Below are 21,552 nucleotides of genomic sequence, written 5' to 3'. Positions count from 1 at the left end.
TTCTTATAGCTGTAGTGCAAGCCCGAGTCTGTAGACCTGGGCTCTGAGACTCATTGCAGTGGGTGTTTTTTGCAGAGTAGACTTACCCATAGCATATACACCTTACAGAGCAGAGGCCTGTCACAGTGCAGCTTGCTCACTTGCCCTATTGCTGAAACCCTCTTAACAAGTTATTCTTGATTCTTCCTGAAAATAACAGGCTCTGGCTAGAGAATGTTGGACTTATTCTTTACCGGACCCTGGAGCTGTCATGATCAACAGCAATATTTTAATCTGGAAATCCAGTTACCATCTACAGTATCCTGGCCTCTTCAACAGTAGCCCAGGAATCACACCATACTTCAGGGGTGGCGGTGCCGCCATCAGGTGCTTCCCAAATATACAAGATATCGGTTGACCTAACTGTGCTACAATGGAGTTTGTGATGGTGTCTGAAATACAGTAAATGGGTCGATCAAGAGCTGAATTTGTTCTTACTCATCTGAATAAACTATAGAAACTCGGAAATACATTCATGGATTTTAAGGCCAGAAGGGAACACTGATCAGCCAGCCTGACCTGTATGACACAGACCTTAGCATTTCACCCAGCGGAGGGAATTATTCTTCCCTACAATGTAAGCAAGCCACAAAGAAGAAAAATAACTTGTGCTTCCTCTAGAGCAGGGGTCAGCAACCTTTGGCATGCGGCTTGCCAGGCCAAGCACCCTGGCGGGCCAGGCCGGTTTGTTTACCTGCTGTGTCCGCAGGTTCGGCCAATCGCAGCTCCCACTGGCCATGGTTCGCCGCTCCAGGCCAATGGCGGTGGCAGGAAGCGGCGCGGGCTGAGGGATGTGCTGGCCGCCACTTCCCGCCACTCCCGTTGGCCTAGGATGGCAAACCGCGGCCAGTGGGAGCCGTGATTGGCCAAACCTGTGGATGCGGCAGGTAAACAAACCGGCCCGGCCCACCAGGGTCCTTACCCTGGAAAGCCACTTGCCAGAGGTTGCAGACCCCTGCTATAGAGCATCTCTTTTTGAAAGACAGCCAATCTTGATTTAAAGACTCCAGGCGATGATTAGTTTATGACTACCACCTTCCTGTATCTGATGCAGATTTACTCTCTTTTAGTAACACTATGACTCCATTTTACCTTTCCAGCTGTCATCAGCCAATGGATATCCTTATCGTAACTCATCGATAAAACGTGGACAGACACCTGATCAAACACAAGCAGTTACTCAACATGTAAATAGGTAATGTACTAGTCCCGGTGCTTGGCACAATGGAGCCTTGATCCTTGATTGGTGGCCCCAGGCACTATCACAATACAAAAATAAATACTAAAATATTTGCCCTCTCACCCCCTTTGGTACCTCTCTGCTATCATTGGGCAGCAGCAGCAAACACACAAACTCTGTGCCTGCAGTGCTCGCGCGCTGCCAGTGCAATCAAGCCCCCAGAGCTGAGCGCGGAGGCCGCTCCCAGCGCTGTTTCCCCTCCCCAGGTGGAGGTGGGAGGGGACAGGCTGGGGGAGTTTCTGCTCCAGCGCTTGCTGACTGACCGGCACTTAGCGCGTCGCAGCAGCGCGCGCGCAGCGCTACCGCGGCAGCGCTTTGAAGTGCTAAGTGTAGCCACAGCCATTGATTCATGCTAGTTGTCTACATCCAGAGATGTCAAATAATTATTCATGCATGTACTGCCTGCCTGAAAAGCATTTTAATCAGCACATATGCAAGGAAATGGGTTACACCCAAGTGTATTTCATCTTTGTAGAGGAAGAATTATCAGCTGATTTGTCAGTCAGTCAATATACTTTTATTTCAGACCATCATGCTTGAGATTAAGAAGTTGGTGGAGGTTCTGTTTCCCCGCATATTATCCTGTGTTTGGGATACTTTGTTGCAATGTTTGTTCAAGTGGAACAGTTGTATGGCTACACAAGTTACTCGCTCCTTTATATTCATTCCCCCCGGTATTACATATTTAGGAAAAACACTTTAAGGATAGAATACATGCAAAAACCTACAGATGGTCAAGATTTTTCTGCTGAGATTTTGACTGTTGAACAATGCAGTAATTTGGGGGGGAGGGGAAAAAGTAGTGTGATTTCAACATTTTTTATTTTTAATGAAATGAAAAATTCCAAATAAAAAATGTTTTGTTTGAAATAGGAATTTTCATTTTGCTTTTTGACAAACCAAAATTGTTTCAGATTCCTTCCCCATCAACAAATTGAAACTTTCCCCAAAATATTCTAAATGAAGTAGTTTTGTTTAAAAAAAAAATTCATCCAGCTCTATACAACAGCTAGGCATTTATCATTATTATTATTACCACAACATCTTATTCTAGGATCTGTTGTGATTTAAAAACTGTTTGTCATGGAGATGAGGATGGGCCAACCCCAGAACTCCAGAGCTGAAACCCCCAGATCCAAACTCTGGAAAAGCTCAGATCTGAATCAGATCTAAAACTTCAGGATTCAGATTTTTTTCTAATGAGCCAAACCAGAAAGCCAGATGTGATATCCCCCTCTCCCTCCTCCCGTGCCCCCTCCCAACTCACATGCAGGAGTTTGGGAAAATTTAAATGCCATCAACTATGTTAGCTAGTTCCAATTAACTGGAAATCAATTAACACATTATAAACTCTGGTATAGATTGAGGCCAGGACTACACTGCAGACCTATATTGGTATAACTACCTCGCTCAGGGGCTTGAAAAATCCACATTCCTGAGCGATGCTGTTATACCGAACTCGCCCCCCATGTACACAGCCCTATGTTGATGGAAGAGTTTCTCCCAATGACATTGCTACCATCTCTCAAGGAGGTGGATTAACCATCTCTCAAGGAGCTGCACTGCTGTAGCACTGTATGTGAAGACAAGCCCATATTCAAGAAAAGCATGTGGCCCACTGCATTCCACCTTTTATAGCCAGAATAGGGAGTTCTTTGGTAGGAATTACAAATCAGTTAAGTACATGAATAATTATTTTTATTTTGCAGTGTTTTATTGATAGAACATCAATTTGTAGCAGCCACAGTTATAAAAGAAATCTCTCTTAAAAAGTTTTGGTGCATGAAGAATTTATTCTAACAGACATTTAGTTCTTTTATCAGTAAATTCCCACAAGCAAGCTTCGCTATCCTTATGTTTCTCTTGTTTTACCAGCTCTTCCACTTTTCAGATAGGATTATATTTAGCAGCATCCATGACACAGCTGTAGTCATATAGGCTTTGATTCCAGCTAAGCACATGCTTAAGTACTTTCCTGAATCAGGGCCAGGTCTACGCTAAAAAAGGTTTGTTGGTATAACCTTCCTAGTGTAAACACGGCTTGTTCTAGCAAAAAAAAGTTTTATACAACTATCCTGAGCAAAATAAGCTACACAAGCAAAAGCACTAGGGTTTTTGCTAGTATAAAAGTGTGTGTGTCTGTCTCACTCACACTCACACACACACTCACACACCACCCCTCCGCCCGCTTAGCTGGCACTGCTATACCAGCAAAAGTTCTACTGTAGACCTGGTCTTAGTAATGGTGGGGAAAAAACCTGCTGCGGATTCCTCTGCAGTTAAACTCCTCAAGTGCCAGCCCTTCCCCTGGTGACTCACTTTGCTGCTGGCATGCTACAAAAATACCACACAAACATTCCTCCCTCTCCCTGCCTTCAGGGCAACTGCTGGGAAAGGTTACCACTCCCTTTCCTGTCTAGTAGATTCAGGCTGCCGATGAATTGATTCCAAACCCCAGCCAACACCACAGACTTGCTACTGATAAACTGTACAGGGCTATAATTATTATGACAATTTATTGCCTGGAACACAAGTTCTCCCAAGCAAGGAAGACTAGAGGCAACATCTTATGACAGACGTCACAGCTGGCTCTCTGTAGGCCACTGCTCACATAAAATGAAACATATATTCATATATGCTTAAGAGCCATCATCTTTTGTACTTGGCATAGACCTTCCAGTTACTAGTTTTTGAGTGGGGAGCGGGTGGTTTGGGACATACTAGAATAATAATAATAATAAAATAATAATAATAATAATTAATAAAAAATCATGCCACTGAGGATGTGTTTCCATAACAACATGCTGGTTATAAGCCAATCAAAAGTTAGGACTGTGGGGGAAACAAACCTTTTGGTTTTACTTTTGGTATTACTATAAACCTTTTGGTATTACTATACACTCCAAAACCACACAATGGGCTGGGTGTCAATATCTAGACAAACAGACCAAGAGAGAGAGTGTTTGTTCGAGGGATGCAAAGCTAGAATAATATTTGGATGACACTAGCAAGCTTGGGCCAGATTCTCAGCTGGCATTCATCAATGGAGCTACACCTGCTTTGGTGTATATCAGCATAGCTCCACTGGAGGAGAATTTGGCCTGCTTATTTTACACTCACTATAAAGACTGAAAGCTCCCAGCCATCTGCATTGCATAGCCACACAGACCTGAAGATCCATAGAGAAAACATCTTCCTGGTTCTATTTTACACCATTTAAACATGGTAGCTTCCCCCTCCTCAAGATAAGGAGCCTGAGTCTCTCTTGAGAAGTTATTTACCCCATACAGAGTGGTAGTGGTTTACACCCATTTTGCACATGTGTAAATGGCTACCCAGGGTGCCAAGGCACTATAGAATCAGGCCCATGAAGTCTACTCAGATTTATGGCATGAACAGCTGACATGCTCTGGTTGGCTGGCTACTATAACTTTGTTTCAGTACAGTAAATTCAAGGGTTTTCTGTGTCTCCACAAATTTTCTTAGTCCTCACTTCAGCATAGAAACTACTAAAATGGAGAACAAAACTGGCTTTTTGTATGTCTGCTTACATCAACCTCACAGCTATGCATTGGTCATTGGTTGAAGAGCCTGCACTTTGCATTTGTGCAGGACGTTTTACTGTAACGTGACAGAAAATCTGTTCACTTCCTGGTCACAAGTAAATGCGACTTGTCCAGGGCGATTGCCCCATTAACAATCTACAGTCTCTTCAGCTGCATGCTAACATAGTTATTACAAATACCAGTTCCTCCAGCACTGGCATTATTGACATGACTGTCAGAGGAGCCCTGATTATAACCTCATTTTGTCTCTTGAAGGAATTTTGAGGCACAAGGAATGGCCCAGCCGAAGAAATATGCCAAAATCCGCTATGATTTCACTGCTCGAAATGCCAATGAACTCTCAGTGCTGAAGGATGAAGTCCTGGAGGTAAATTAATAAACTCGGGAGCAAATCTTTATAGTCCCTGCTTTCTAGAGAGGGAAAGAAGATGCACCAAGAGACTGAAAAATCCCAAATAGTTTTCCTCTGGAAGTTCTGAATGGCAACATGACATTTCATTTGGATAGTAAGCTTTAAATCTGAGTAAGAAAAGGATGGCTGGTACTTTTCCAGTGCCTTAGCACAGGGGGTTAGCTGAGATTTGAGAGCAAACTCTGGTTTAAAAAAACAGCAGCAAAGAAAAGAAAACCATATCATTATAATACAATGTCTGACAACATACTGAACCCAATTTCCAAGCACAGGGCTCAGCCTTGCAGCACTGAGTACTCTGGCCTGAATGCAGCAAAGCACTTAAACCTTTGCTTAATATGCTCACCTTTAAGCATGTGAGTAGCCCCACTAAAATTCATTGTTTGCTGCAAGAAGGGTCTTTCTGCCTTAAATTTCAGTATGATGGTGAACTCGGGGACTATTTTCCACTAAAACATGATACAGAATTTTTAACACTACCTGTCTTCCTCATTGCGACACAGTTTGCTGTCACAAAATACATGATATGACTTTAGTCTACATCAGGGATAGGCAACCTATGGCACACGTGCTGAAGGTGGCACACAAGCTGCTTTTCAGTGGCACTAACACTGCCTGGGTCTGGCCACCTGTTTGGGGGAGCTCTGCATTTTAATTTAATTTCTGAATGATGCTTCTTAAACATTTTTAAAACCCTATTTACTTTACATAAAACAATAGTTTAGTTATATATTATAGACTTATAGAAAGAGCTTCTAAAAAAGTTAAAATGTATTACTGGCACACGAAACCTTAAATTAGAATGAATAAATGAAGACACGGCACAGCACTTCTGAAAGGTGGCCAACCCCTGGTCTACATGTTAAGGCTAGATTGGATTAAGAGACAGACTTCTGTTAAATATGTATCTTGAATAATTGTGTGGTTGCATCACATTGGGTTAGCAAATTTATAGATTAGGAAAACTGACATTTTAAAACCTTGTTTCTCAAATATAACTATATTAAAATCTTAATGCAAATAAACACTGAAGCACAGGCATATGGTTCAGAAATCTTTGGGTTAAGGACAGTTTTCACACACAATTTTTAATCGGAGAACAAGCAGAGAAATCAGAGAAAAAACAGAACAAGCCTGTAAGAAGAGACAGGTGATGACACGAAGAGAAAGATATTCTAATAACAATACACCATCTTTTCCATGTCCTGTTTATGTAATGGATGGGCTGTAATCAGGTTATATGAAAATCCTGCAGGCATTTTTTCCACCTCTGGCAGGATTCACTGTTGAAGAGCATTTTTTTTTTAAAATGTAAAAGCAAGGCAAGCATTTCTGGACACCATGATCTCTCTCATCAACTAAAGCTTTAAAAAACAACATGCAAATTAAGCAGGAGCTAGGGGTTCCTAAGGACACTAGATACATTTTTCCTCAGCGTTGTTGCCCAATAGACCACTATTACAATTGTTGTATCAATCCTTTTCAGGGAGTGTTTATTAATGTGACATTGGAATTTAATGTTACATGAATCTGTTGCAGTTTCCTTGCCTGTATTACAAAGCTCCCATATAATTGTGTGTTTTTTCCACTGCAAGCCCATGTGAAGATGTGAAACTTTTGTTACCTTGCACGTGTCATGAATGCCTGATGGGCTCAAGGGCTGAAGTACTTTTTCCCCTCACAGGTGTTGGAAGATAATAAGCAGTGGTGGAAACTGCTAAACCGGAGTGGGCAGGCTGGTTATGTCCCCTATAACATCCTGGATGTGGTGAAACTGGAAGATTATGAACAACTCTATAGTCAGGTGATGTTTCATTGGTGATCAGCTGCAGTGCATAATCAGCCTCTGCTTATGGCTAGCTTCAGTAGGCATAAAAAAAAGAGGGGGTGGGGAAGATACCTGTAGACCTCTTAATACACCCTCTCCCTGCCTGTATAGGTTTTCATAAGTTGTGCTGTCCTCACAACTAAATGTTATTAGGAAGTTAATGCTCTATTTAGGCACCTCACAGCTGGTGTAGAGGGTGGAGTGATAAAGTAAAGCTCCACAATGAAGACCCAATTAGGCATTCAGCAGAAAGCCAGAAACCTCTGTGAAAACAGCTTCTGGGCCCTTGGAGAAGATACAGCTCCACACTCAGCTCCTAGAGGATTAGCTTATAACTTGAGACAGACTTTTTCTCTTTATGTACAATCCTGTAGTTTCTTTGTTTTCACAGATGTGCCTTACACCAGAGGTTCTCAATCTTTTTCTTTCTAAGCTCCCCTCCCCCCATATACTATACTCCATGGCCCACCTGTGCCACAATAACTGGTTTTCTGTATATAAAAGCCAGAGCCAATGTTCAGGGGTAGCAATCAGGGCAATTTCCTGGGGCCCCACGCCACAGGGGTGCCCATGAAGCTACATTGCTCAGGCTTCAGCTTCAGCCGTGGATGGCAGGGCTCAGGGACCTGGGCTTCAGACCCATGTGGTGAGGCTTCAACTTTCTGCCCTGGGCCCCAGCGAGTCTAATGTTGGCCCTGCTTGGAGGCCCTCCTAAAACCTGCTCGAGGACCCTGGACCTCTAGCTAAGAACCACTGTCTCACATCACCAAGAAAAACCTCAGAGAAGCCATACTCGCTTAGCAAAAGGCCTGAGTCATCATTGCTCTGCACTATGTTGTCACTGACTCCATTGCAATGTGGGAGTAAAACACTACCAGCTGTGACTCAATGGCATTTTGCAACCACCATGCACTGGTTGAAATCCCTGTGCAAGCTGCAGGGCAATAGCAAATCAGGCCTTTGGTTTTGTTCCTGAGCCAGCTAGCCCCCTCCACCAGCTTGCAGACATTTTGCACATCTCTAGGCTTCCATTCCAGGATCTCAAAGTAATTTAGAGATGTTAGTGAACTAGCTCTTGTAATGTTGCTGGGAGGGTGGGTCATTATCGTGACCATCATAGGCATAATGACCTGAGGAAACAGGCACAAAGCCCCAGATTCTCAAAGCGATTTAGGCACACAACTCTCATTGAAATCAGTGGGAATTAGGTGCCTAAATACCATTAAGGAACTGGGCCAAGGTGCTTAAAGGTCTGATTTCCTGGGGACTAAGCCCCTGCAGCTCCCACTGATTTGACCTGGAGCAGTGGGTGCTCAGCACTTCTGAGAATCAGGTCTTAAGGCCCCAATCCTGCAAACACTTATGCAGGTGCTTAACTTTACTACTGTGAGTGGTCCCACTGAAAGAAAGAGGTCACTCACCAAGTCAGTGACAGAGCTGCTAATAGCATCTAGCTCTCCAACTTCCTAGTCCTGTGGCTTAACCACTAGATTACATCACCCCCTGTCAAGATATCCTCATGGTCATCTGTTCTCTTTTCTGTTATTACTAATTATTAATTAACTTTTATACTGTGGTAACCATGAGAGCAACCATGTCAGGGCTCCGTTGTGCTAGGCACAGTATAAATATATAGTAACATGACAGTCCCTGTCCCAAAGAGTTTACAAGATTGAACAGGTGGGTGACACAAGTGAGTCAGGGTTGGCAGAACTAGGATAATAAAAATAATAGGAGGCATGCAATTCTTAGCCAGTCAGTAGTCACAAATTTGCCCACCTGCCTACCTCATCTAATGCCATCTCTTACAAATGGGGGGCAGTAGAATTTCACATGCTTTTGAGTTTTAAGCATAATGATTTTTTTTCTGTGGTTATATGGCCACGTCACTGAGAACTTCATGTACTGATGAAAGGCTCTTGCCAGGCTAGTGTAAATGATGAATTATTTATCTAAAATGGGAGTGGAAGGTCTAGGCAGACAATAAATTCAGTATTGTCAGTCCCAGGTATTCAAAAACCCTGGAGTGCAAGATGAGATAGACTGGGGTGGGGTGAGATTGATTTAAAAATCATGAGCTATTAAAGATATCATACAATTTCTTTGCTGTATGGATTCTGAGCCTTAGGGGCCACTTATATCACATTTTCTGGCTTTTCAACACAGTCGTAAGTGCAGGAGACTAACCTTTCATGTAAATAAAGTGAGATTCTCACAAAATCACTTGACAGCTAGAGTGGAGACTTTCAGAAAATTATTCATTATTGCAAGGTGCATGATAAAATCCTGAGAGTTAGCAGCACTGTAAATTAGTATATTTTAAAACGCTCGGTGGCAAGTTATTAAGCAATGAACTTTGGGCTTTGCAGGGCCAACAGTACATGATCACATTTAGCTTGGCATGATTTTGCAACACAATGGTGAGGTCTTCTTGCAACCTGAGGTACACCGCTACCTCAGTATAACGTGACCTGATATAACACGAATTCAGATATAATGTGGTAACGCAGTGCTCCGGGGGGAGGGGGGCTGTGCACTCCAGTGGATCAAAGCAAGTTCAGTATAACACGGTTTCACCTATAACGTGGTAAGATTTTTTGGCTCCCGAGGACAGCGTTGTATCGAGGTAGAGGTGTAGCAGGTGACAATAGCATGTGAATATTCATGCCTTGGCTTATGGAGATCCTTGATTCAATTTCACTGGATGGTGTAAAACAAAATTAAATGGAAGCTGGTCAAGTACAGTTTCTCATAATTACATGTTAACTTCAATAGAGCTAGACCAGTTTACAGAACAGCTGAGGACCTGGGCCACTGTGCTCTAATCTACTATGGTTGTGGGGGGACAAATATTTAATAATGCTGAAAAAATACTTTACTTAATAAAAACCCTTTTATTTTTTATTCTAACCAGAAGTACAAAGGAGACTTGAGTCCGAGAGGAATTGGCCCTGCCAGCCCTACTCACAGGATTCCTGGTAGCTACGCTGGTGATAAATGGGGAAGTGAAATGTTAGCCGGGAACTCTCCTCACAATGCCAAAGAACGTAGGTGCATAGTATCAGGGTTCTTACTGTTCACCACAACTCAGACATGTATATTGTTTCACAATACAGAGTCCACAGAACTTGGCACTGTGGTTCTGGAACTTAGATTTAAACTGAGAAGCTTCCACCAGTGTGTTCTTTCCTTTGTTTGTGTTGGGTGCTAGTGGATTTCTTCTTAGAATCATAGAATATCAGGGTTGGAAGGGACCTCAGGAGGTCATCTAGTCCAACCCCCAAATCCCCAACTAAATCATCCCAACCAGGGCTTTGTGAAGCCAGACCTTAAAAACCTCTAAGGCAGGAGATTCCACCACCTCCCTAGGTAACCCATTCCAGTGCTTCACCACCCTCCTTTATTTACGACGAAGTGGGTATTCACCCACGAAAGCTCATGCTCCAAAACGTCTGTTAGTCTATAAGGTGCCACAGGACTTTTTGCTGCTTTTTCTAAAACTGTTCATCTGTCTTAGTTTCCTTAGTCACTGTGGATATGGGCCTAAATCTATGCATCTAACTCCATATTTAAGTACCTAAAATGACATAGGCAGCAAAAAACGGGGAAAGATCTTCACCCCTACTCAGGCCTGTTTATACCATATAAAAGGGCCAGTGCAGCACACAGGGGCTGTAAGAACTCTGGTTCTGGCCAGGGGAGGATTCCCCCAGTGCAGTCACTATGGAAGACAGCCAGGAAGCTGCTTTCTGAGACTCCCTGTACAAATCCTAGTCTAGGGGGCCTGCCAGGGCTGTGGCCATAAGAGGCACAACGAGGCAGGGTCACAACACTGTTGACATTCTGGGCTATGCTGTGGCCCACAGAGCAGCCCTGAGGAAGTTGCTGCAACTTAAACAGGCCCGCAAGACTGTGCGAACTACATTGTGGGCCCTACAACAGCACCGAATCAGGAGTGGCTTAAAACCACCTTAACCTCTCCTCCCCCTGGGCAGCAAGGTGTGTGCTGCACCAATCTCACTCCCCCTGTGTTTAGGTGCCTACTAAGTGGCCATTCAGGCACCTACTACTATATGTTGTAGCAACCATATCTTCCCCACTATTTTTTCTTTAGCTTTTCTTTGACATTTTCTCTACTGTACAAAAACTGTAGTACTCAGCACACTCCCATGCACACTGTGTGTGGTTACTGCAAAATAAACAACCCCCGTCGTCTTTAATTGTCATATACGTACAATGTCATCACTTTAAAAGGGTGCTGGACTTCTGGCTCCAAAAGGAATCACCCTGCTCTTTGGAATTTTCCACCAAGCACTTTTCAATTTCCCAACCAGCTCTGACTTTAGTAAAGTAAAGCTCCAGCCAGCTAAAAGTAAGGTGGTCTGCGGGTATGTGTTCATTTTTCTCAAACCTTACAAATCATGGCTTGGTTTATACTGCCCCTTAGAATACACACTTATGAAATAAAATTTAATCGTTCCCCATAAAGTTTGTCATTATGTACCATGAAAGAGAAGAGTTTCTTTACCAACTGGAAATTATATAGTTTTAATAATGACAATCATGTTGTGAACTAGAAATCCCATCACAACAATTCATTCTAATGAGAACTGAATACATGCCATTCAGTTATTACCACCATGTAAAAAAAGAGACAGATCGCTCAGGTATTAGTTAGAGACAGGTAAGACACAGGAAGATGGATTTACCCTATGTTGGTATGTCATTTCTGTCCAGTCCTGATATGGTGGCTAGTAACTACATAACACAATGCCGTCTCTGCTGTCTGTCTCCTTGCTCTCAGGATCACCAACAACTATTCCAAGACTCTCCAATTAGCTCTCCAGGAGTTGCTTTAGAACTCAGGCTAGGATTTTGCATTGCAGGATTCATGGACACAATACCTGCACCCAACCACTCACTCATCTTAGGAGCAAGTGACCCTATGACTGGTTCTCAACTAGCTTTTTGAAAACTAAAATCAGCCTAAAACTCTGCTACAAGGACTTGTGTCTGGCTGTTATTTTGCATTCCCTCCCTCGGAAGAGGTATTGTGGAAATACAGCATTTAAAAGCATGAAAGGGGGTTTTCAGACCTCAAAAGCTGAAAAAGGAATTTGAAAAGATAGGCACTAGCTTTGGGGCCTGTGGGACATGAAAGAACCCTACAGTTGGTTCAGAATGTTACTACTAAAGTGATGGCACATCAAATGTTTCTTTTACACTTTGTTCCTGAAGCAGGTTTCATGGTCAAAATGTCATGTCTCACCCACCCCGCAAAGCACTTAAGCACCTTCTTTAAAGTTAACCACATGATTAAGTTTTCCTCATGTCCTATCTTGAGCATGTTTTTTTTACAGAGTTAATAGAGCTGCAGAGTCAAATTCTGCCTTTACTTACACCTTATGCAACCCCACTGATTTTCACTGGTTGTGACTTAAGACAGAATTTCGCCCCCCGGTCTCTAATTTGTCACCTGAAAGTGTGCTTCGTTTTCCAGAACTTATCCATCATATGGATGAGGTGAATGATGAGCTGCTGAAGAAGATCACAACGAGTAAAGTTCAGCCCCCCCAAAGAAACTTTAAGGTGGAGAAGACTCAGCAAGTTGCCGTGCCCCTGACGTTTGAGTCAAGCGCTGAAGAGGTCAAAGCGTGGCTGGAAGCAAATTCCTTCAGCAAAGGGTAAATCTGCACAGCTGCTATGTGAGATGCTGAACTTTCATTGAAAGGGGGGAGAAGTAGGCTTTTGACATTTTTATTGGATTACAGGATGCTTATGTTTGTTTAATTTATAAAGCCTGTGAGCAAGTGACGCTTCTACCCTGCTCTTAACACCGTCAGTACGCACAGCCAGTACAGAGTCCGAACTACTCCCAGGGGTTTTGTTTTACTGACAAAGAGACAATCAATGTAACACAAATACCAGTCGGTGTCTTCTCTCTAGATGTGACTACTCCTAAAGTTCCTCCCTGAGGACTGTTCAATCTCTACACCACCTCTTCAGGGGAGCACTTCCACCTCCCTTATATCCAAGGTGGAGCAAGCAAGCCACCTGTGGTCAGCAGGACCCAGTTAGCATCTCCCAGTAGGATCAACCCTGGATGACAGGTGTTTTCCTTTTACTAACCCTTACTGCTGAGAATCCCAAAGGACTTTGCAAAAGCAGTTAATTTACAGATGGGAACACTGGGGCACCGAAAAGTTATAGGCCAGATTTTTAAAGGTATTTAGATGCATAGAGACAGAGAGGCACCTGGTGGGATATTGAAAAAGTTCAATTGCCTAACTCTGTTTAGTATCAATAGGAGTTAGTAGCTTAGGCAGTTCTTGAAAAGCTCACTAGATCCCATCTATATCTTTAAAAATCTGGTCCCAAGTGACTTGCTCAAGACTGCAGAGCGAGTCAATATAAGAACTAGGGTTAGAACTGGATCCCATGTCTGGGCTGTAATTCCTAAACACCTCTTACCTAGAGATTATAATTAAGTGTATAATAACTAAATATGGGCTGCTAACTTTTCATAATAATATTAAATATATATGGAGACAGAGCCTAATCTCATGTGTTGACTACTCATTGAGTCGACATTGCCATAATAGGGTAAACCTTCATAGACTTCTCACTCCATTTTTCTCCTTCTTCTGACCCATTTGTATCACATGCCTTTCATTACCTGTGTTTTTCTAGGACTGTGGAGCATCTTGGCATACTTACGGGGGCCCAGCTTTTCTCTCTGAATAAGGAGGAATTGAAGAAAGTGTGTCATGAAGGAGCCAGAGTATACAGTAAAATTACAGTGCAAAAATCTCTCCTGGAGGTAAGAAGTTTTCCCACAAAATCCTATTAGTATGGAACCCAGTAGCACAAAATACTAGCAAGCTCTATTAAACAGGCATTTTAAGAAACACAGTTATATTAAACAAGATAAGAGGCCTGCTGAACACTCGTTTTAGCATAAAAACAATAGACATCTTGTGAAAACTACAATTTAGAAACACTGGGCCAGATCCTCAGCTGGTGCAAATCAACCTAGTTTAATGGAAAGATCTGGCCTATTAACTTATCCACTATCTCCTCGAAAGCAGCTCCACTTTGACAGCATTCTATATTGCTCATTTAGGTTAAGCTGTAAGCCGTTTTTTGAGGTTCAAACTCTTTATGCTTTGTTGCCATTCCAGAAATGTGGAGGGGATTCAGAGCTTCAAGAAATTATGAGGCGTCGCCAAGAGAGGAGTGATTCCACTTCTTAAAGTTCTATCTGCTTTTTTCAACTATTAGTCATAGTAGTGCAGAAAAAGGGAATAACAGCACCGATCCCTGATCAAAATGAAAAACTACAGAGACCATCACCTACCAGTATAACTGCCAGCAAACTGACAATTCCTGAAACACTGTTGATAAGGAGGATACTCATTCACCAATATGCTATCATGCTGGGAGAGAAGTTTTAGTATTGCATGAAATATTATTTTTATATCTATATATTTTATACAGAAATGTTGTGTGTATGCAGTCCAGAGCATGAGCAGGATCTGAATTCATGGGATTCTAAATGTACGAGGCAAGGCTGGATTCAAGTTAAAAAAAAAAACAAACACACACACACACACCCAGAACCTCATAATATACTGCTATATGGCTCTCCATTGATCTGATAAAGCTCTAAAAAAAAAGGCTAGAAATAATTCTCCCAACAAAGGACTGCTTGAATGCTTAGAGTTTCTGTACCATAAAGGCTAGAGCTTTTTTTCCCCTTGTTTCCTTCTTGTCTGTGGCAGAAACACTATAGCAACAGTATCCTGAGTTTCCCTGTTTATGAAAGCCCAGCAGCAGTAAAGTTTCCTCCCTCTCTTCTACCCCTGCGCTCCTCTCAAGCCTTAAACATTTTAAAACAAGGGCTGGGCCTGTCTGTATCTGAAGATGAAATTACAACAGTGTGTAACAGATTTTAGAGTTGGATCATCCAGTTTAAATATATATACAATGCTACTGAACACTAAAGAGCAGTGAGTAATACCCTGAAATTATTTGAATTTGCCAGTTGGGAAGCTGTGTCCAACTACATTCACCCACACAATGGCTACCAGTGGATGCAGGCTAGTGTGACTATGCAGCAGTTTGACTTGGCATTGATCCCGACCGGCAAACCACAGTATTGTCAAACCCAAGACTTCAACAATCAGAAGATAAACCCATAAAACTTACTCCCCATTCCCTATCCATGTAGCCCAGCGCTCTGCTTTATTAATATAACAATCTGGCACAAGTAATGAACATCTAGGAAATTAAAAGGAAGTTGGGATGGCTATTTCACACACAATTAAAAAAAATCATTGGGAAAAAAAAGTCTGAAAAATTGCTTAATTTAGCAAATACATTTAATAGTACTTTACTTACTGTTTTTCCTAATGCTGTTAAATATCTAGATTGCACTGACAGGCTTCCAGATTATGTATATATAAATGATGAAGACAAGGTCCCTGCCCAAAGTAATGTATAATCAAGTAATTGTGAAATGATAAATTAACAACACATTTTTTAAATCAGAACAAGTATAAAATATATTTCCTGGATTTTAGCATGCACAGTGAAATTGGCACATTTCCAGTCAACAAACATATACACCTTTTCTTTACTTTTTCCACCAGCCTTACAGAGTGGGAAGGACAAATAAACGTACAGGTACTGCTCATTGTCTGAGATGGTAATAATAAAACTGGAGTGATCTGTTCTTTCCTTTATCCACGTTAACTTTGGTTAATGGAAATTCTCGCTCTGATCTTGGAAAGACTTACACTAGTGTTTACTTTACACTGAGTATACACACATTGACTTCAGTGGGAATACTCACCATGCATTAAGTTAAGCACACGCATAAGGCTTTGCAGGAAGGGGCCCATGCTTGTATATTTAATCAAATACAGAATGATTCATCATACTGAACTGTATGTACCTGTAAATGGAGGAGTAAGTGTGGGAGTTGGTTTCTGTATTAAAAGAATACCGATGCATTATCTGTTTTTTGTAACATGTTTCTAAATGGATGATTTTTTTTTAAATAAAGCCTTAGACAAGGCCATCATTAGTACCAGTGGGGATAAAATAATGACAGAGCAACAGTTAGAGAAAATCATCAGTGCAGAGAAGGCACTAGATTGTGAGGATAATATTCTTTCCCACATCAGCAGTTACTTACCAAGGTAGCTGGAATTTGAAAAGGGCACTGGTTTGGCTCAGGGAGGAATGAAGGAGATCATTCTTCTGGAGAACCATCTGGTTTTGACTGGGGTAGAGGGAAAGCAAGCATTAATACTGGAAAATGATAACAACGGTATAAGGATGGCGGGCTAAATGAATTCTAAAAAAAACAAAAATAAACCAAAAGGTGACCTAAGAAGCATAACACACCATCTTTTTCTTTATGTATAAAGGAAACAAAATCGCCCACGATTACAACTAGTTGGATTTATATTAGCAGTCCATTCAACAGTTCTGTAAAGAATTGTTGCCAAAGCTGACAGCATCTATTAAAATGCTAAACCACATCATAGGTTTAGTATCCATATGAATGAGCTATGCATCTGATATATTTGTACTGTCTGCAGATAAAGCTATAATGTACATGAATATAATTGAACTAAGGATAAAATGATATAACCATGCACTGTTTTAAGATTTATTAAAATAGTTAAATTATAACGCTTTCTTGCTCTTAATTGGATATGAGTGAAAACGAGAATTTGGGAGCAAATGGCTGGTTTTTCAAAAGTTTTGTTGCAGCAAGTCTGTTGATGTACAGCAACAGTAGATCTGTGGGTAGCCTGTTTCTTCTTGTTTGTCAGCAAGTAATGATCAAAAGTGAGACTACTTCAGCATAATGATCATTCAAAACTAGAAATGGAGTAAAACCTAGTTCTGAAAGAGCCCAAACTGCGGGAAAATTAGGATCTGGATCCAAACTTCGCATTCTCTGATACTTTGAGGGAGGAACCTCTTTCACCTCTGGAAGAGGCAATTTGGAGAGTATAGCTGTATTTGCAAGTGCACAGCTTCAAATGTACTGCATTTCATACAAGCAGACTGATGCTAATGATGCCCAAACCTAGAGGAGCACAGCAGCCAGTGGAGGTATCCCTGTCTTGAGCCTGCAGATTCTGACAAAGAGGCTATGGTCAATGAGGAGTATAAGTTTCTTACCAATAATCATGAAATTTGAGAATCCCAAAACAGTAATGTTTCTTTCACCGATATCATTTTTTGTGTTGGACAAGGAGTGGGAGGTTTATGCAGCGGAGTATTCTGACACATCAAGCAAATTATGGGAAATCACTGTCACAGCTCTCACAGATGAGGCATTATAAGATAAAATCAAGGGAAAGGTATGATCAAAGTATCTAAGATAGGCTCCATTGCTAAGGCTATGTTTTAGTGACGGGTATTTTTTGTAAAAAGTCATGGACAGGTCACGGGCCGTAAACAAAAATTCACAGCCCGTGACCTGTCCATGACTTGTACTATATACCCCTAACTAAAACTTGGGTGCTCGGGGGGGGGGGACGACCCCGGGACCCCCACTGGTGCTAGGAAGGGCAGCGCACAGACCAGGACCCCCGCTGCTGCTGGGGGGGAGGGGTTTGGCAGGCTCCCTACCTGGCTCTGCGCGGCTCCTTGGAAGCAGTGACATGTCCCTCGGCTCCTAGGTGGAGGCGTGGCCAGGGGGGCTCCACATGCTGCCCCCGCCCAGAGTGCCGGCTCTGCAGCTCCCATTGGCCTGGAACAGCAGCCAATGGGAACTGCAGGGGCGGCACCTGCAGGCAGGGCTGTCCTTACCCATACCCAAAGTACACCTCTGCGTAGGGCACCAGGAAATTTGGGGAACCAAATTTTCTGGTGCCCTATGCAGCTGTGTGCTGCTCCACCCCCTGCTCCACTTCTTCCCCATGATCCCCACCCCTGCTCTGCCCCAGTCCCAGCTATTCCCACCCCTGCCCCACCAACACTCCACCCCTTCCCCTGAGGACTGCAGAAGGGGTCCGGCCTACCCTGCACTCACCAGGCAGTGGGAAATGGAGCAACCCAGCCCCAGCCCGCTCCGTGGCTTCCAGCTGCACCGCCAGCTTGTGCTGGGGGGCAGTTTCCCTCCTCCCCCCCAAGCCTGCTTCTGTCCCCCCAAGGAGGCGTGGGGCAACCCTGCCTCCCCGCACAGGGGCTGCGTAGGGCACCAAAATGGCTAGGGAGGCCCTGCCTGCAGGCAGAGGCAGCATGCAGAGCCATCTGTCCGCCCCTCTGCCTAGGAGCCAAGGGACATGTTGCCGCCTCCGGGGAGCCTGCCCCGAGGTAAGAGCCGCCCAGAGCCCTTGCCCCATCCTGTGCCCCAAACCCCTGCCGCTGCAGAAGTCACAGTGGTCACGGAAAGTCGCGGAATCCGTTACTTCCATGACCTCTGTGACAGACTCGCTGTCTTAAGCATAGCCAGTGTGTTTTGCCTGTTCAAAGGCCAGTCGACAGGCTGTGGAACATTCCCAACACCCTTTTCTATTAAACTATTCAAGCAGCACAGCACTGTGAACAGGTCCTTTAATCATCTAATAGAGAGTAGCAACATATCTAAAAATGGAGGAGTTTTGTTAAAATTAGTGGGCACATTGATGCTAATAACTGCCACTTTGTTTGGAGGGGTGCAAAACCCCCAAAATGGTCCAGTGCACAGTACCAAGAGATCCACAAGGAGGGCAAATACATCCCTGCCTATAGCTCGGAGGATGGCGGGGAAGGGAGGAGGACAATTGGGCATGTTGACACAGCTCCTTTAATGTCTTTGGCCAGCATGTACAGCCTGAATCTTGCTTCATAGGTACTAAACAAATGAATGCAGCCCACATACATCAGACAAAAAGCAATCCTACACCTGCCTTCTTGTTCAATATGCAGCCTGCTCCAGCATGGGAGGGGGGAGGGGAGATAGCAACTACATCTGCCTCATGGCGATGCTCCAAACCCCCAGAGCCAGACAGAAAGGGCCAGCTGTAAAAGGGGCAGACACCTGAAACAGGCCTTCCCTACAATCTGCCTCCTTTCACCATGCCAGCTCACTCTCTGCCTGAAGTTACCAAACACACAGGAGCACTCGATTAATTGCCCAGTGCAACTTCACCTGTTATTAACAGCGTAGTAACTCTGGGTCCTTTGATAGATCTTTATTCTTTCCCCATATATCCCCTCAAGCATTAGCTACCCACTACCCCTAACATGGGCATACCAGCTTTCTCCCATCAGCAGGCAGGGGGGTACTATCTTCCCCAATGAAGGGACATCTTGTCCTGTCCCATAAAAGGGCATGCAACCACCCTGGTGCCAGGGAAGGGAGGAGCACTAACTTTCCCTCCACATCAATGGGAAGCCAAATTCCCCATTCCTCTATGGAGAAGAGCATCTGCTTTCATCTCAATAAAACAGAGAGGGTTTGTAACACTCACCACCACCTGCTTTTAGTGTGAGAAATCTTGTCCATGACTGCGGTGGATCAGCTTCCTGAAACCACCAGCTTCTGGCAGTACAAGCACTGCCTTTCAGGGCCTCCCTCTTGCTGCAGAAGTAGCGATAAGTACACCCCAGCCCCAAGTCCTTGCAGCATTCCTGGCAGCGTCCAGCCCCTTATCCACTGAACACACACACAATTGCCATGCCTGCTATTCCCAAACGAACAGTAGTGCACACCAGTTTGTAAGATTCAACTCAGGATCACCACTTTGCTTAACACCACAGCAGTAGCATAGCTGGGGGGGAGCGGGGCAGCAGCCGTTCCCCCACTGAGCACAAGTAGCGCCTTTTTAATTTTACTCACCTGGGAGGAAAAAAAAAAAGGCACCACCCACTTTTACTGACAAGCAGGGGCGGCTCTAGACACCAGCGCGCCAAGCAGGCGCTTGGGGCGGCCGTTTCCCGGGGGGGCGGCATTTGGCTCCGGTGGAGCTCCCGCCGGCATGCCTGCGGCAGGTCCACCGGAGCCCGGGACGAGCGGACCTGCTGCAGGCATGACTGCGGCGGGTCCCGTCTTCCCGCGGCTCCGGTTGAGCTCCCGCAGGCATGACTGCGGCAGGTCCGCTCGTCCCGGGCTCCGGTGGACCTGCCGCAGGCATGCCGGCAGGAGCTCAACCGGAGCCGCGGGAAGAGGGGACCCGCCGTGGGACCGGGGAAGGGCAGCGCAGCGCTCCGCGCTGCTTGGGGCAGCCCGATTTCTAGAGCCGCCCGATTTCTAGAGCTGACAAGGCGGCGCATCGGGTCTTCTGCGGTACTTCGACAGCAGGCCCTTTGCTAGCTCCGCATGTCTTCAGCGGCACTGAAGCTTCATCACTGAAATGCCGCCGAAGACCCGTGGAGCGAGTGAAGGTCCTGCCACTGAGGTGCCACCGAAGACCCAGAGAGCCGCCCCATCAGTAAAAGCACCGCAGTGAGGAGGCGCCTTTTTTTTTTCCCCGCTCCCCCTGTTCCCTCCACCTGGCTACGCCACTGCAGAGATATATTTATAATGAAAACAAGAATAAGTTTATTGTCAAAGAACAGAGATCCAAGTGATTGTAGGAATATTGGAAACAAATGGTTACTTATAAAACAAAATCATAACACACTTTCTAGAGACTAACCTTGACTAACAAGCTATCCTCCTGGCTAAAGGATCTGATTTCACGCAGAGTTCTTTCCAAACTTTTCCGCTAACACTGGCTGACACCCCCTCTTTCACAAAGTAAATGTACTGTTTACTTCTTAGGTCTGTGGGTTTTAACCTTTTTTCATTTGCAGACCCCCTACAAAATTTCTAACGGAGGTGCAGAACCCTTTGGCACTCTGACTGCGGGGTCCATAGGTTGAAAACCACTGCCGTAGGTGAAGGATGCCAGGGTGTCTTCTTTGTCCCCCAACTGCGTGAAACCTTTGATGCGTATCTCAAGCTAGGGTTCCCTCCCCCACACTGGTTAGTTCTTCCCGTTACTGTTTCCTCTTTGAAGTTTCTACAAACTTTCCTGAGCCTCCAGTGCAGGCTGGTGAGCAGAGCCCCGCTGTGAAACACACAACCCTGAAATTCCGCCTCATCAGCCAGCCACGCGACCCTTCCTGGTCTGGGGAAAACAGGTTTTCTGTCCCTTCCTGCTGAGCGGGGCCTAGCCACAGCCCTCAACAAGGTCACTTCCAGGGCAGCTAGTAACCGCTCACGCACCAGCCGCAGCCCCAGAGCCAGTGTCACACGCGTCACTGACGGGAGGACCCACGTGACACCCTCGGGCAGAGGCCAGACCCTGGAGAGTCCTGCGCGCCCTCGTGACCCGCTGTTTCCTCTCGCTCCGCCCCCACAGCAGGGGAGCAGTTCCCCCTCCCCCGTCTGAGAAGATGATCCGTCTCTATGCTTAGGCTCAGGAGCCTCCGGGATGTATTAACCCTCACACGCCACCTACTCACCCAATCAGAT

At 44.5% G+C, this 21,552-nt stretch overlaps 1 protein-coding gene and 1 long non-coding RNA gene across 4 annotated transcripts in view; one reads left to right on the top strand and one right to left on the bottom strand.

Annotated features, from left to right (window-relative positions):
• The window catches only part of EPS8L2 (EPS8 like 2), a 116,499-nt gene extending 101,374 nt beyond the window's left edge, over window positions 1-15,125 (top strand). For both annotated transcript variants that reach the window (XM_039537474.1, XM_039537473.1), the window contains exons 15-21: window positions 1,140-1,234; window positions 5,101-5,212; window positions 6,942-7,061; window positions 10,000-10,132; window positions 12,586-12,769; window positions 13,776-13,905; window positions 14,267-15,125. In XM_039537474.1, coding sequence (XP_039393408.1) covers window positions 1,140-1,234; window positions 5,101-5,212; window positions 6,942-7,061; window positions 10,000-10,132; window positions 12,586-12,769; window positions 13,776-13,905; window positions 14,267-14,338 — 846 coding nt within the window. In that variant the 3' untranslated portion in view covers window positions 14,339-15,125. The remainder of the gene's footprint in view (window positions 1-1,139; window positions 1,235-5,100; window positions 5,213-6,941; window positions 7,062-9,999; window positions 10,133-12,585; window positions 12,770-13,775; window positions 13,906-14,266) is intronic.
• LOC120404630 overlaps window positions 1-21,472 on the bottom strand; it is a 143,349-nt gene extending 121,877 nt beyond the window's left edge. For both annotated transcript variants that reach the window (XR_005598079.1, XR_005598080.1), the window contains exons 1-2: window positions 20,732-21,472; window positions 16,285-16,371 (exon numbers count right to left, since the gene is read on the bottom strand). This is a non-coding gene — a long non-coding RNA (uncharacterized LOC120404630). The remainder of the gene's footprint in view (window positions 1-16,284; window positions 16,372-20,731) is intronic.
• Window positions 21,473-21,552: the final 80 nt, after the last annotated feature.

The sequence above is a fragment of the Mauremys reevesii genome, linkage group 4, assembly GCF_016161935.1.
Source record: "Mauremys reevesii isolate NIE-2019 linkage group 4, ASM1616193v1, whole genome shotgun sequence".
Classification (NCBI taxonomy): domain Eukaryota; kingdom Metazoa; phylum Chordata; order Testudines; family Geoemydidae; genus Mauremys; species Mauremys reevesii.
This window is presented reverse-complemented; position numbering and strand designations above follow the sequence as displayed.